The sequence below is a fragment of the Canis lupus genome, chromosome 15 (assembly GCF_011100685.1).
Source record: "Canis lupus familiaris isolate Mischka breed German Shepherd chromosome 15, alternate assembly UU_Cfam_GSD_1.0, whole genome shotgun sequence".
In the NCBI taxonomy this organism is placed as follows: Eukaryota; Metazoa; Chordata; class Mammalia; order Carnivora; family Canidae; genus Canis; species Canis lupus.
Genome location: NC_049236.1, coordinates 13,464,149 through 13,477,657, shown reverse-complemented (window position 1 = coordinate 13,477,657; position 13,509 = coordinate 13,464,149). Strand labels below are relative to the sequence as shown.

The window sequence follows — 13,509 nt, the reverse complement described above, 5'->3', positions numbered from 1 at the left end:
ACGTTAAAATCAGCAGACTACCGAGTAAAGCAAATTATCCTCCACAATGTGGATGGGCCTTATCTAGTCACTGAAGGCCTTAATAGAACATACAAAGCAAGAAGAGGAAATTCAGCTAGCAGACCACTTTTGGACTCTAACTGAAACTTTTCTCAGCCTCCACAATTGCACAAGCCAATTTCATAAAACAAATCTTTCCCTCTCTCTCTCTCCATCCTGCTGTTTTTGTTTCTCTGGAGAACCCTAATACAAAGGAACATGTTTTTTTACCAGAAAAGGTTTATCAGACCCAAAACGCCACAGCCATTATTTAATTAATATTCCCCAAGCGTATTTCATTTTTTAGGTAGAGAAATTACATCTTACAGTAGTTTCTCTGATAGACCCAGGTTTAAAACTATAAGGAAGAGAAGAACAAACAGAAGGCAAACTAACAAAAACAGGATGCTTCTTCCTAAGCAAGATGATTTCTTGACACTTTTCCCCCCATGTAATAAAGCAACTCAAATGACAACCATATTAAAGTTGTCACTTCATTAAAATTATCATCCAACATCTGAGTATGAAGTAATGCATTTAAAGCAAGGACATTTTATCATATCTAAGATACACAATCAGTTTCATCAGATTGGGGAGTTACTTTAATTACTCATCAACAACTAGTGGATATAATTTTAAAAGTACATATTATAACAAAAATTTATTTATTTATTTATTTGTTTGTTTATTCATAAATAAAGATTTTATTTATTTATTCATGAGAGACACACACAGAGAGAGGCAGAGAGACAGGCAGAAGGAGAAGCAGGCTCCATGCAGGGAGCCCGACATGGGACTTGATTCCAGGTCTCCAGGATCACGCCCTGGACCTGAAGGAGGTGCTAAACTGCTGAGCCACCTAGGCTGCCCTCTTTTATCGTTTTAAAAAAATATTTTACTTATTTATTTGAAAGACAGAGAGCGCACACAGAGGGAGAGGGAGAAGCAGACTCCCTGCTGAGCAGGGAGCCTGATATGGGGCCTGATTCCAGAACCCTAGGATCATGACCTGAGCCAAAGGCAGACACTTAACCAATTGAACCACCCAGGCACCCCCATCTTTTACCTTTTAGTTGAAATATTCTTAGAAACCTTGTTGAAAAACTCTGTTTCTGCATTTTGACTTTCAGCAGTCAGTTCAAAATGGAGTGAATTCGTGTCAGAAGGTTCAACATTCTGAAATAAAGTAGGTTGTACTTTGAGAGCTGACTTAAGCAAAAACACCAGTGAATTCTATTTAGCTGAAAAGTAGCTAGCTCTGAAACACTAGAAGGAGGAGACTTATTTCTATTACAGTACCCTTTTTAAAAAAATTATTTTTAAAATTGAGATACAACTGCCATTATCACATTACATTAGTTTCAGGTGTGCAACATAATGATTCAATATTTGTATATAATGCAAAATGCTTATCACAATAAGTCTAGTTAACATCTATCACCATACAGTTACAATTCTTTCTCCTTCTGTTGAGAACTTTTAAGATCTACTGCCTTAGCAACTCTCAAAGACAAGTTATTAATCATACCATGCTACACATTACATCCTCATGTCTTATAACTGTTCGGACCTTTTGACTCCCTTCACCCATTCTGGCCATCCTCAACCTTCTACCAATCTGTTTTCTGTATCTATGAGTTCAGATTTCACCCATAAGTAAGATCATATGGTATTCGGCCTTCTTTGACTTCTTTTACTTAGCACTTCAAGGTCCAACCATGTTGTCACAAATGACAGGATTTCTTCTTTTTTATGACTGAATAACATTCCACTGTATGTATGTATATGTGTGTATATATATATATATAATATGATATATAATATCATATATGTGTGTGTATATATAATCTATCTATCTATCTATCTATCTATCTATCTATCTATCTATCTCACACTTTCTTTATCCAGTCACCCATCGGTGGATATTTAGGTTGCCTCTATGTCTTGGCTAACAGTGCTGCAGTCAACATGCGGGTGCAAAGGTCTTTTCAAGTCTGTGTTTTTGTTTCCTTTGGATAAAAATCCAGAAGTGGAACTGCTTAAAAATATGTTAGTTCTACTTTTTTGAAACCTTTTTTAACTGTCCATTCCCCTGCCATACAAATGAAAGTGAAAACTTAATTATCTCTATTATGTAACTCACTCGATAACCAGGGATTCAGTGAAGAAATGAACTGTGAACTGAGAATGTGATCTAAAGAATAATATATGTTTCTAAAATGGAAATGTATTAGACTTCAATTAAGAGAATTATATTTATAATTAATTAAATACAAAAACTTGATTCAAAAACTGATATTGCCTATAAACGTAATTCAAGAAGACACAAAATAGGAGCTGAGTGAAAACAAATGATTATTTAGAAGTATTCAATATTTTTGTATAAAATACACAATTTTTTTTTAAAGTTTTATTTCTTTAAGCTCTACATCCAACATGTGGCTTGAACTCATGACTCCAAGATCAAGGGGTTTTTTTTTGTTTTGTTTTGTTTTGTTTTGTTTTTAATTTTTATTTATTTGTGATAGTCACAGAGAGAGAGAGAGAATGAGGCAGAGACACAGGCAGAGGGAGAAGCAGGCTCCATGCACCGGGAGCCCGACGTGGGATTCGATCCCGGGTCTCCAGGATCGCGCCCTGGGCCAAAGGCAGGCGCCAAACCGCTGCGCCACCCAGGGATCCCAAGATCAAGAGTTATATGCTTTTCTTAAGAATATAAATTTTTTTATTATTAGTCTGAGACATAGGACAATCAATCATTTTACTGAAAAGCAGTCTGAATGTTTTTACATAATGACACTTAGGGTTTCAAAGATCTACTTTTTCTGTGACCATCACTTATGTACTTTTACGTGTTTTATGAGATACAGCAACAATCTATTCTGATTCCTGGGATCAGACATAAACACTGACTTTCATCTGAGAAACCATTTGTTATACCTACATATTTAAAAAATAACAGGGTAAATAAAATACTAAGATTACAAATCAACTCTCAATATCATAAAATGATACCAATATATAAATTTTTGATACTCTTCAAAGGCTTTAGAACAACATGGGTAAATTATTCTGAAAAGCTCTGATCCTGTATTATAATTTGGTTCTGCAGACATGATCTGAAATTTATAAAATATTAACCATAAATGAATAAAGTTAATATTCAATAATAATTATAAATATGGGACACCTGGGTGGCTCAGTGGTTGAGTGTGTGCCTTTGGCTCAGGGCATGATCCCAGGTTTCCGGGATCGAGTCCTGCATCGGGCTACCCGCAGGAGCCTGCTTCTCCCTCTGCCTGTGTCTCTGCCTCTCTCTGTGTCTCTCATGAATAAATAAATAAAATATTATAATAATAATAATAATAATTATAAACAAATCTAATAGTTTGAGTAACTATGTTAAAGGGTAAAGACCATTGTGTTTAAACTGCCAACATGACCCTAAACAATCATTAATGTGCCAGGTAATCAAATCACTTACTTTGAAAAGATGTAATGTTTCCTTGCTGGTTAGTAGCTGGAACTGAAGGTCAGACGACCTGCCATCACAGGGGAGGCATTCATAAAATTCAGGATCCTTATGTGTCACAGAATAGAGAACTATAATGAAATTTCCAGATTCTGAAAAAACCCTGGACAAAAAAAAATGCCATTTAATTAAAAATTTCTAATAATAAGAATATATTCTAACAACTCTACATGAATCTCTCAATCTAGTTAATAAACTACCTAAGCAGTCTAACTTTGGGAAGAAAACTGGGGAGTAGGACGCCTGGGTGGCTCAGTCAGTTCAATGTCTGACTTTGGCTCAGGTTGTGATCTCCAGATCCTGGGACTAGGCCCATATCGCACTCTGTGCCTGGCGAGGGGTCTGCTTGTCCCTCTCCCTCTGCATGACATGTGCATCCCCCACCCCCACCCCGGCCATGTGTTTGGTCTGTCTCAAATGAATAAAGTCTTAAAGAAAAAACTAGGAAGCAAATTTGTGCTTACTTTTTAGTGTTACTGATTTTTAATTTTTAAAATATATTTTATTATGAAATACATATTCCTTGTAAAAACTTCAAGCAAAATAGATATATAAAACAAAATGAAAATCACCTCACTCTCTGGTTTAGCGTACACATCTCTGTAATTTTCTCCTCAGCATACAAAAACATTTTTCACAATCTAACAAAAATGAGGCCATACCATACATACTATAGTTAACTCTTGAGCAACATGAGTTTGACCTGTGTAAGTCCACTTACACATGAATTTTTGTCAAATACAGCACAGTAGTATAAATGTATTTAGTCTTCTGTATAATTTTAATATTTTTTTCTCCATCTTGTTTTATTGTAGAATACTTATAATACTGTGAGAATATTTAAAGTATATAATGCATATAACATATAAAATATGTGTTAACTAGATTATCTATAAAGCTTTTGGTCAACAGTAGGCTATTAGTATAAGTTTTTAGGGAATTAAGTTATATCCAGTAGTTTTTGTGTTTTTTTAAGTAAATTCTATGCCCAACATGGGGCTTGAACTTATGACTCAGAGATCATGAGTCACATGCTCTACTGACTGAGCCAGCTGACACCTCATATGCAGATTTTTTACTGAGCACCCCACCTACATTGTTTCAAGGGCAACTGTTTTAGTGATTGCTATTTTTTATTTGACTATCTTGAATTTCTTCCCATGTCACTATTTTATATCATGTCTTAGACTTTTTTTTTTAAAAGATTTTATTTATTTATTCATGAGAGATACACAGAGAGAGAGAGATAGAGAGAGAGAGAGAGAGAGAGGCAGAGACACAGGCAGAGGGAGAAGCCGGCTCCATGCAGGGAGTCCGACGTGGGACTTGATCCCGGATCTCCAGTATCACACCCTGGGCCGAAGGCGGTACTAAACCACTGAGCCACCCGGGCTGCCCATGCCTTATACTTCTTTACTCATTTTAAGTGACTACATAATATTATCATTTATAGATGACATTATTCACCTAGACTTCTAAAAGTACGTATTTTAATTATTTACAATATTTCACTATTAATAACACAGATAAAAACATTCATTTTATTATTCATTGCATGTCTTACCAATTATTTGTAAAGTCATCAAGAATCCCTAAAATACATACTAAAATTAATTAAAAGATATCCTTTCTTTTTAAAAGTTCACATCAGGCCACTTCACTTTTACAGAAGACCTCTGTTAGAACCTGTTTTCAGTAACTGAGAGAAATGTGAAGAGGATTTTTGCTTCTACAAAAAAAAGCAAAATCAAAAATAATGTTCAGCATTTGTTTTGCATGAGCCATTATAGAGGTAAATGTGCACCAAAAGCAAGAGTAGCCCTGTCAGGCTCCTTCCTCAGGAACTACACTCAGCATCAAGTAGCCTTGGCTTTGTACTGTGTCTGTGAGTACCGTTTGAGCTAAGAGACAAATGGTGGTGGCATCACATACAAAATAACAATTAAATGAGGAGTTGAGGTAAGAAAGTTCCCTTGTGGGCAGCATGGTGGCTCAGCGGTTTAGCACTGCCTTCAGCCCAGGGCATGATCCTGGAGACCCAGGGTCGAGTCCCACGTCGGGCTCCCTGCGTGGAGCCTGCTTCTCCCTCTGCCTGCGTCTCTGCCTCTCTCTGTGTGTCTCTCGTGAATAAATAAATAAAATCTTAAAAAAAAAGAAAGTTCCTTTGTTTGTTCCAATGCTTGTGCTTCAGTTCCAGAAAGAAAATTAAATCTCATCTCAAATATTTATTACAGTACTAGCATTAGCACTGTGTAACTTAATAAAACACGCATAAGGCAACAAACTCAAATTCATTTTTAATCAGTTCACTGAAAATTAATCTCTTTATAAAATCAGATGCTACAGTAGATGATCCCTAGGGTTTATTCACCACATGAAAAAAGTGTATCTTCTGTGTTACAGTACTGTGGTTAGGCAAATGAATTCCTTCACATTTCCAAGTATACTACAACCTCACCTTTGTCTGGTTTTATTCCAGACAATTTTTATTCCAAGTTTTATTCCATCAATAAAAGATCTTACAAATCTTTTTTTTTTTTTTTTTTTTTTTTTTTTTTTTTTTTTTAAATTTTTATTTATTTATGATAGTCACACAGGGAGAGAGAGAGAGAGGCACAGACATAGGCAGAGGGAGAAGCAGGCTCCATGCACCGGGAGCCTGATGTGGGATTCGATCCCGGGTCTCCAGGATCGCGCCCTGGGCCAAAGGCAGGCGCCAAACCGCTGCGCCACCCAGGGATCCCCTCTTACAAATCTTAATGTAAGATTTGTTTTTCTTAGTGCACTTAATCTTCTGGTCTATATAAGTATTATAAATGGCTAAAGCACTGTATGAATTTTATTTTATTATTTATCTTTAAAAAATTTTATTTATTCATGAAAAACACAGAGAGAGAGAGGCACAAACACAGGCAGAGAGAGAGGGAGAAGCAGGCTCCAGGCAGGGAGCCCGACATGGGATTCGATCCCGGGTCTCCAGGATCACGCCCTGGGCTGAAGGCGGCGCTAAACCGCTGAGCCACCTGGGCTGCCCCACACCGTATGAATTTTAAACCAGACATGTTCAGGAAAACATGAACAGGGGAGAAGATTAAAATACAAAATATCACTTGCCTTTCTTGAATAGAAGGACTGAACATGTATCGTAAGCAGCAAGCCCATACTTGAGGACTATATATATGTATAATTCCAGACAGCCAACTAAAAGAAAAAAATACAAATTAAAAGCAGTCACTTACAAATTAACACTTAATGTGCTTTACTTTTCTTAAAGTAATACGGGAGAGATTCTTGATATTTACCAGCGATACATTAAGCAGCTCATAAATAAGAAATCTATGAACACCAGACCATGCTAATAATTAAAAGGAATATAGATATATAGATACAGTCAGAGCTTTCTCTCTGTCCTCTTCCACCCTCTTCCACCTGAGAGGACAAGAAAATGGTGGGACACAAAACGGTTAACAACAGAGATGAAAGAAGGAATCAATTAGAATCATCTAGCCTGGACTAAGAAGAATGTGCTAAATTAGGGGAGAATGAAGTTAGGAGCCTAAAACTATAGATTTATTGAGAGGATTAAATGTCGTAACATATATATGTAGCCCAAATCACCCAAGGCTCTTAATAGGCATTCACTTGATATAATCCATAGCTAATACCAAGACCATAGGAAACAGACTGTAAGATTTTGTGGTCTGCAGAATATTTGTGCATTCTCATTATTTAACTTTGCATATAGCACCAAACCCCTCTATTCTATTATCCAAACTCTTCAAGGTCCCCCTCAAGTTTGCCTTCTTTAAGGAAATGTCCCTTTCATCTCTGTAATGAAGACTAGTAACACTCACTGTCTATATATTGCTCATTTCATAATAAATCACATACTTCCTGATTATTTTTTTATTTGTGAATATACGCAATTTTATTGCTTCACCTTTATTAAAAACTCCTTGGAAAATTTTTAATCCCAACACAGTACCAAATACAGTACTATGCATAGGGTAAACACACAATAAATACTCAACATAAAATTTCTGACTGAATAATCTATCTAAATGTCCTTAACCACGAACTCTAATGAGAAAGGCATTAACACTAAAGGAAATTTCCATAAAACTGCTTGGCAGTATATTTTAAAGTGTTATTCTGAGCCCTGGCTTCTTCAAGGTCCCTTAAAGACAGGGGGTAGTGATAGAGGTTGAAGAAACAGGGCTCTAAGGTTTCAATTTCAGCAAAAAGAACTCAACGTTGTATGTTTTATTTATGCTTATTACATACATTTGAATACATATGTGGCTGGAAAGGTTTTCATACATAATACAATACTTACATCCCCACTAACGGTAGAGAACAAACCTTGGGATCCGATTCCAGCAAAAGTAACAATTTGCGTGTTTCGTCCATAGTAAGATATCTAAACAGAAGACATTCGTGTAAAAAACAATTAAAAGGGTATGTCCTTTTTACCTAAAAGAGATAATCTGAGTGCTTGAAGAAGCTTATTTTAAGCAGAGAAGATGATTCAAATAAATGTTTTCTCTCATACACACGCACACAAAGAAAACTTCAATATGTAAAAAACGAATCCAGTAAGAGGAAGGAATTGAAGAGATTTAATATCTTAAAATTTCTATTAAAATGGCCATTGAAGATCACACCACTTTTTTAAAAGTTTTGCTCTAAAAGTAGCCACTTATTTTAATCAGGAATATTAAAATCAAGGCTATTTCAGATTCAAATAGATTTCCAGGGAGAAGTGAATTTCCTGTTACTAAAAGTGTTCAAGCATCCAGGTGATCTGAGAAGACTGCAACAGATGTGACTTTTCACTAACGAAACTGAATTATGTGAGGTATATTCAACTTTCCATGCACTATATTTCTCCAACCACTATCAAAGAATGTTGTAACCATTATGACCCCAAAATTCACTTTTTCCTAAAAGGAAACTATACCACATTTAAACTTTGTTATTATATTTATTATTGACAGTGGCTTTTTTTTAAAGTTTATTTTATTTTTTAAAGTAATCTCTATACCTAGTATGGGGCTTGAACTCAAGACCCTGAGGTAAAGAGTCATATGCTCCATTGACTAAGCCAGCCGGGCACCCCCATTACTGATAGTAAATTTTAAGAATATGAATGACCATAGAATCGTCAAGAGTTGGGGTGTGTGAGTGGCTCAGTCAGAGTTGGGGTGTGTGAGCGGCTCAGTCAGTTAAGTGTCAGACTCTTGATGTCAGCCCAAGTTATAATCTCACGGTTGTGAGGTTGAGCTCCTTATCAGCACTAGGCATGGGGCATGCTTAAGATTCTTTCTCTCCCTCTCCCTCTGCCCTTCACACTACCATCCCCCAGTCCCAGTACTTTCACTCTCTCTCTTTGGGGAAAAAAAAAAAAAAAAAAAAAAGTTAATTTCATCATTATGGCTTTAAAACACAAAAATAAAAAGGATACTATCAGTAACATAAAGTCTTGATAGTACCACTGAGGATATATTTTATTGCTATAATAGCCCTAAAACACAAAAATAATGAATTTATCAGGCCATGTGACAAGATGAGTAAGCCTGAGTTGGCAGGGAGATTTATGGATCAATGACACTTAGGGTTGCCTGGCTGGCTCAACTAATAGAGCATGCGACTCTTGAGCTCAGGGTTGTGGGTTCAAGACCACGCTGGGTGTAGAGATTACTTAAAATAATATCTTAGGGAAATAATGACACTTGGGGCATCTGGTTGGCTCAGTCAGAAAAGCATGCCACTCCTGATCTCAGGGTTATGAATTCAAGTCCCATACTGGGTGTGGAGATTATTTAAAAAAAAAAAAAAAAAAAAAAGTTATTTTTTTTACACCTGCTTTGAAAGCTCTTTTGCCTTGACCATCTAATAAAATCTCATTCTTTAAAAGAACTTTCTATGATTTTCCCAGGCAATCGGGACACACCTTCCTGCTTTCCCTGCACTGAATATGAACCCCCATTATGTTTATCTGCATGTTTACATATTAATATACTTAATGGACAAAAAATAAGGTTTCTAAGCTACTTAATTCCAGTGTCTAACACAATACCTATTCCATAACGGATCCTAAAAAATATCAGGGTAGTGCACCTGGGTGGCTCATTTGGTTAAGCGTCTACCTTTAGCTCAGGTCATGATCCTGGGACCCTGGGATGGAGCCCCATACCAGGCTCCCTGCTCCGCAGGGAGCCTCCTTCTCCCTCTCTCTGCCTCTCCCCCAACTTGTGCTATCTCTTGCTCACTCTCTACCTCAAATAAAAAGTAAAAAATCTTAAAAAAAAAAAATACTAAATCTTAAAAAAAATACTAAATAAATGAATGTAGTCAAGGAAAAGGACAAATGTCACAAATTAAATAATTCTAGGTAAGAAGGGGCAAAGAAAATAGGCGATTAGATAGAAATCTGAACATCCTGGGTTACCAGCATGCCAAGGGGTCAAAGAAAGACAAATTCATGCTTCACTAGTGGATGGGCATAGGTTTAAGAAAAACAAATTAATTTTTTAGTTAATTTTAACAAAAATTCCCATGTCCCAACTGAGAAGGACTTTATTACCCCCAAGAGAATTAAATGTTTCAGTTAATTCAAACACTTGATTTCTATCACCTTTGGCTATATCACAATAATGGAACATACCCTTTGACCTTTGTACCACTCCAACCAGAAGGGTGCTCTGGTCGGCACGTGGGACTCAAAAATAGGACTTTTCTTGCCATTCCCGGGACCCTGTAAAAAGTAAACCCTCTTTTTTCTTTTCCTCCTTTCAAAAGGCATTTTTAGAGAATTGGACCTGGAGCTGAGTGTATCTTGGCAAACATTTTCAGCTCCAGAGACCTAACAGGAACTAGGGTGGAGTCAGGGAAAGGAAACCAGAAGTGAATTGCTTAGACTTTAAAGCAGAGGGTGCTTACATTGTCTAACCTAGGTTCGTAGACAATAGATAAAGAAAGTGGATGAGGATTCAGGGAAGTAGTCCTGCTGAGGGTCAGAAAGCATGCAATTTGGCTTATATTTCCTAAGAAACTAAGAGTGGTGATAGAAAGCTGGAGAGGATGCTGTTCCAACTATGTGGGGAAACTCCACCCTCAAGTGGTTGATAATTTGGTAAGCAAGATTCTACAAATTTTTATTTAGTTATCTCCTTTCTCTGTCTGCAATGCTCATTATTCACAATTAAAACTGCAAGTAACAAATTTTTCAGCCCCTGTTAGGCTTATAGTCAGATTATAGTTTAAAAAAAAAAAAAAAAAAAAAGGCAAGACAAAAAGACGACAACCCAAACCTAGGCAAAAAAAAAAAAACAAAGAACAAGTAACAGGTTAATTTCTTCTACTTTCAAATCGCAAAATACAACCAATTACTAATATAAATTTTAATATTAATTTTTCTTGGAGTAATAGGCACAACTCTGAACTATATGAGGCAAAATTTAACAACTTCATTTTTTCCCTTCCTTGGTTATTTATCTAGCCACCATAGATCTCTGACTTGTCAACTGAATGCACAAACATTTCATATGATGTGGGTACCATGAAAATATACTGATATAACCAATATTTAAAATTACTTTATCTCTTACTTACCCATATTTATAGGTACCTTGAACTTGAGAAATATTCAAATTACTGCTCAAATTTCTTGCCAGAGCTGTTGGAATAACGGGGATGGGCTTCACAGGTGTGCACTTAAAGGTATTTGCCAGAGTTACTGCTGCCCAGTGCAAATCCAAATCCACAATGTCCAAACTTTCCCTGGAAGTGATATGAACTCTTAGGGAAAGCAGCTTACCACAATCCAAGGAATCTTTGCTACATACATGGTGCTGCAGAGCCTGAGGAATCAATATTACACAATTATTTTAAAACTTTGAAATTTGTCCATATTTATAAATGTTTGATCTCATACTGGTACATATATACATATGTATACCTTCAACTGACAAAATTAAATAATTTCTGATTTGCAATATTTCAATTCTCTCATTTCTTCCATGTGACCAAAAAGTTACATGAATACTTATGTCAAAGCAAGTCAAGATTTACTGAACCAAACTCTATCACACATTGCCAACTTAAATGCCCCAGCAGCATCTCAAATTCTTTTTTTTTTTTTAGGATTTTATTTATTTTTTTCATGAGAGATATAGAGAGAGGCAAAGACATAGGCAGAGGGAGAAGCAGGCACCCTGTGGGGAGCCTGATGCAGGATTTGATCCCAAGACCCGAGGATCAGGACCTGAGCCAAAGGCAAACACTCAACCACTGAGCCATCCAGGTGCTCCAGCATTTCAAATTCTTATGAGAGAATATCACTTCCAATTAACATTTAAGACATGAAAAAAAGGATGTAAACTACCTCTGACTCAACTCAGAAAATCTAAAGTCCATTCTTTTTTTTTTTCCCATTCTTCTTTATAACTATTATTATTGTTTTTTAAAGATTTTGTTCATTTAAAAGAGAGAGCAAGCATGAGAGGTGGGTGGCAAAGGGAGAGGAAGTAGATCCCCCCCCCGCCATTGAGCAGGGAGCTGACTTAGGGCTTGATCCCAGGACCCTGGATCACAACCTGAGCCAAAGGCAGACACTCAACCAACTGAACCACCCAGGTACCCCTAATTATTCTCTTATTACCCCAAATTGTCAAGTCAGTTCTTCTTGCATAGTTGCTCATGCCCACTGTGTCCTTCCTAGACATTGTCCTTCAGGCTAATACACCTTCTCTTACACCTGACTACTGACATGGCCTACCTACTCTCTCTGACTTTAGTCAGGCTGCCCTATCAGATTAACTATCTTTGATTTAATAGTATTTCCTCTTTTCAAAAACTTTCAATAACTCTACATAGCCCATATGACAAAGTTCAAATTCCTTAGATTGGCAGACAGGGGTCTCTACAATCTGACCAAACTAATAATCCATTCTGATTGCCCACAAATGCAGCAAAAAACTACACCCTTAACATCACCCTGAGCACATCTTCTACTTTGTTATCTTGTTCATACTGCCTCCCTTTCTGGAATGCTACTCATACTACCTCCCTAGAATTTCTGCCTTCAGAAACCATATTTAATTGTATTTTAGCAACAATCATTCAATCAGAAATTATTAGGTATACTTGTAAAATATGGGTTTATTGAAATACAACATAGTACACATAATTTGATACTTGTGTTCAATTAAAAATAGTCAAAAAATCTCACCTTAAAAGCTGAACTGAAGTCATCTGCATCATGAGCTATTATTTCTTTTGAACAAAGTCCCTGAGTATGAATTTTGCATGGAATCACAAAGTCCCCAGGAAGAGAAGCAGTAGGGGTTCTTTCTAAGCTTTCAGGTACTTCTCTACCAGGATCAAAACGATCTACTGTCAATGTCATACTTTCTTCATCTGGAGAACAAAAATAGCAGTTATTATATAGCATGACAAGCAAGCCTACAATTATAGCAAAGCATTTTGTTAATACTAATAGTACGCTAAGCTCTTATTTTAAAAAATGGTTTGCATATATATTCTTCCACCTGACCAGACTGTGAAGTCTCTGGTGGGTAGTATCAAGTTTTACTTACCTTTATAACCTTGGCATCTTGCAAAGAAAAACAGCACAAAGAACATCACAATAATTGGCTGAATTCGATACATAAATTCTATTATAGTTACAAAAAAATTTTTTTTAAGTATATTACCTTCATCTACTATGAGAGAACCAAGTAAAAAGCATGGCAGGCTTTTTTTATTCTGCTTAGCATGACGACAAGCAAGTCGGATGGTCTTTTCAGTTACCACAAGCTTTGGATTTCTGGAAAAAAAAAAAAAAAAAAGTCTTATATGAATGTGGTGGATCGGACAGCCTAAAAAACCCTCCTGCCATGAAATGCTGCCTAAAATATAACACACATCTTTAACAT

The 13,509-nt window shown here is 36.3% G+C and overlaps 1 protein-coding gene across 4 annotated transcripts in view; it reads right to left on the bottom strand.

The window, feature by feature from the left end:
• Positions 1-13,509, bottom strand: part of STIL (STIL centriolar assembly protein) — a 62,652-nt gene that overhangs the window by 40,334 nt on the left and 8,809 nt on the right. For 3 of the 4 annotated variants that reach the window (XM_038558115.1, XM_038558113.1, XM_038558114.1), the window contains exons 4-10: positions 13,288-13,400; positions 12,804-12,991; positions 11,186-11,433; positions 7,908-7,991; positions 6,686-6,772; positions 3,524-3,674; positions 1,106-1,215 (exon numbers count right to left, since the gene is read on the bottom strand). In XM_038558115.1, the coding sequence (XP_038414043.1) occupies positions 1,106-1,215; positions 3,524-3,674; positions 6,686-6,772; positions 7,908-7,991; positions 11,186-11,433; positions 12,804-12,991; positions 13,288-13,400 (981 nt within the window). Of the gene's footprint in view, positions 1-1,105; positions 1,216-3,523; positions 3,675-6,685; positions 6,773-7,907; positions 7,992-11,185; positions 11,434-12,803; positions 12,992-13,287; positions 13,401-13,509 lie in introns of those variants that run through there. The other variant, XM_038558116.1, reaches the window with a different exon arrangement.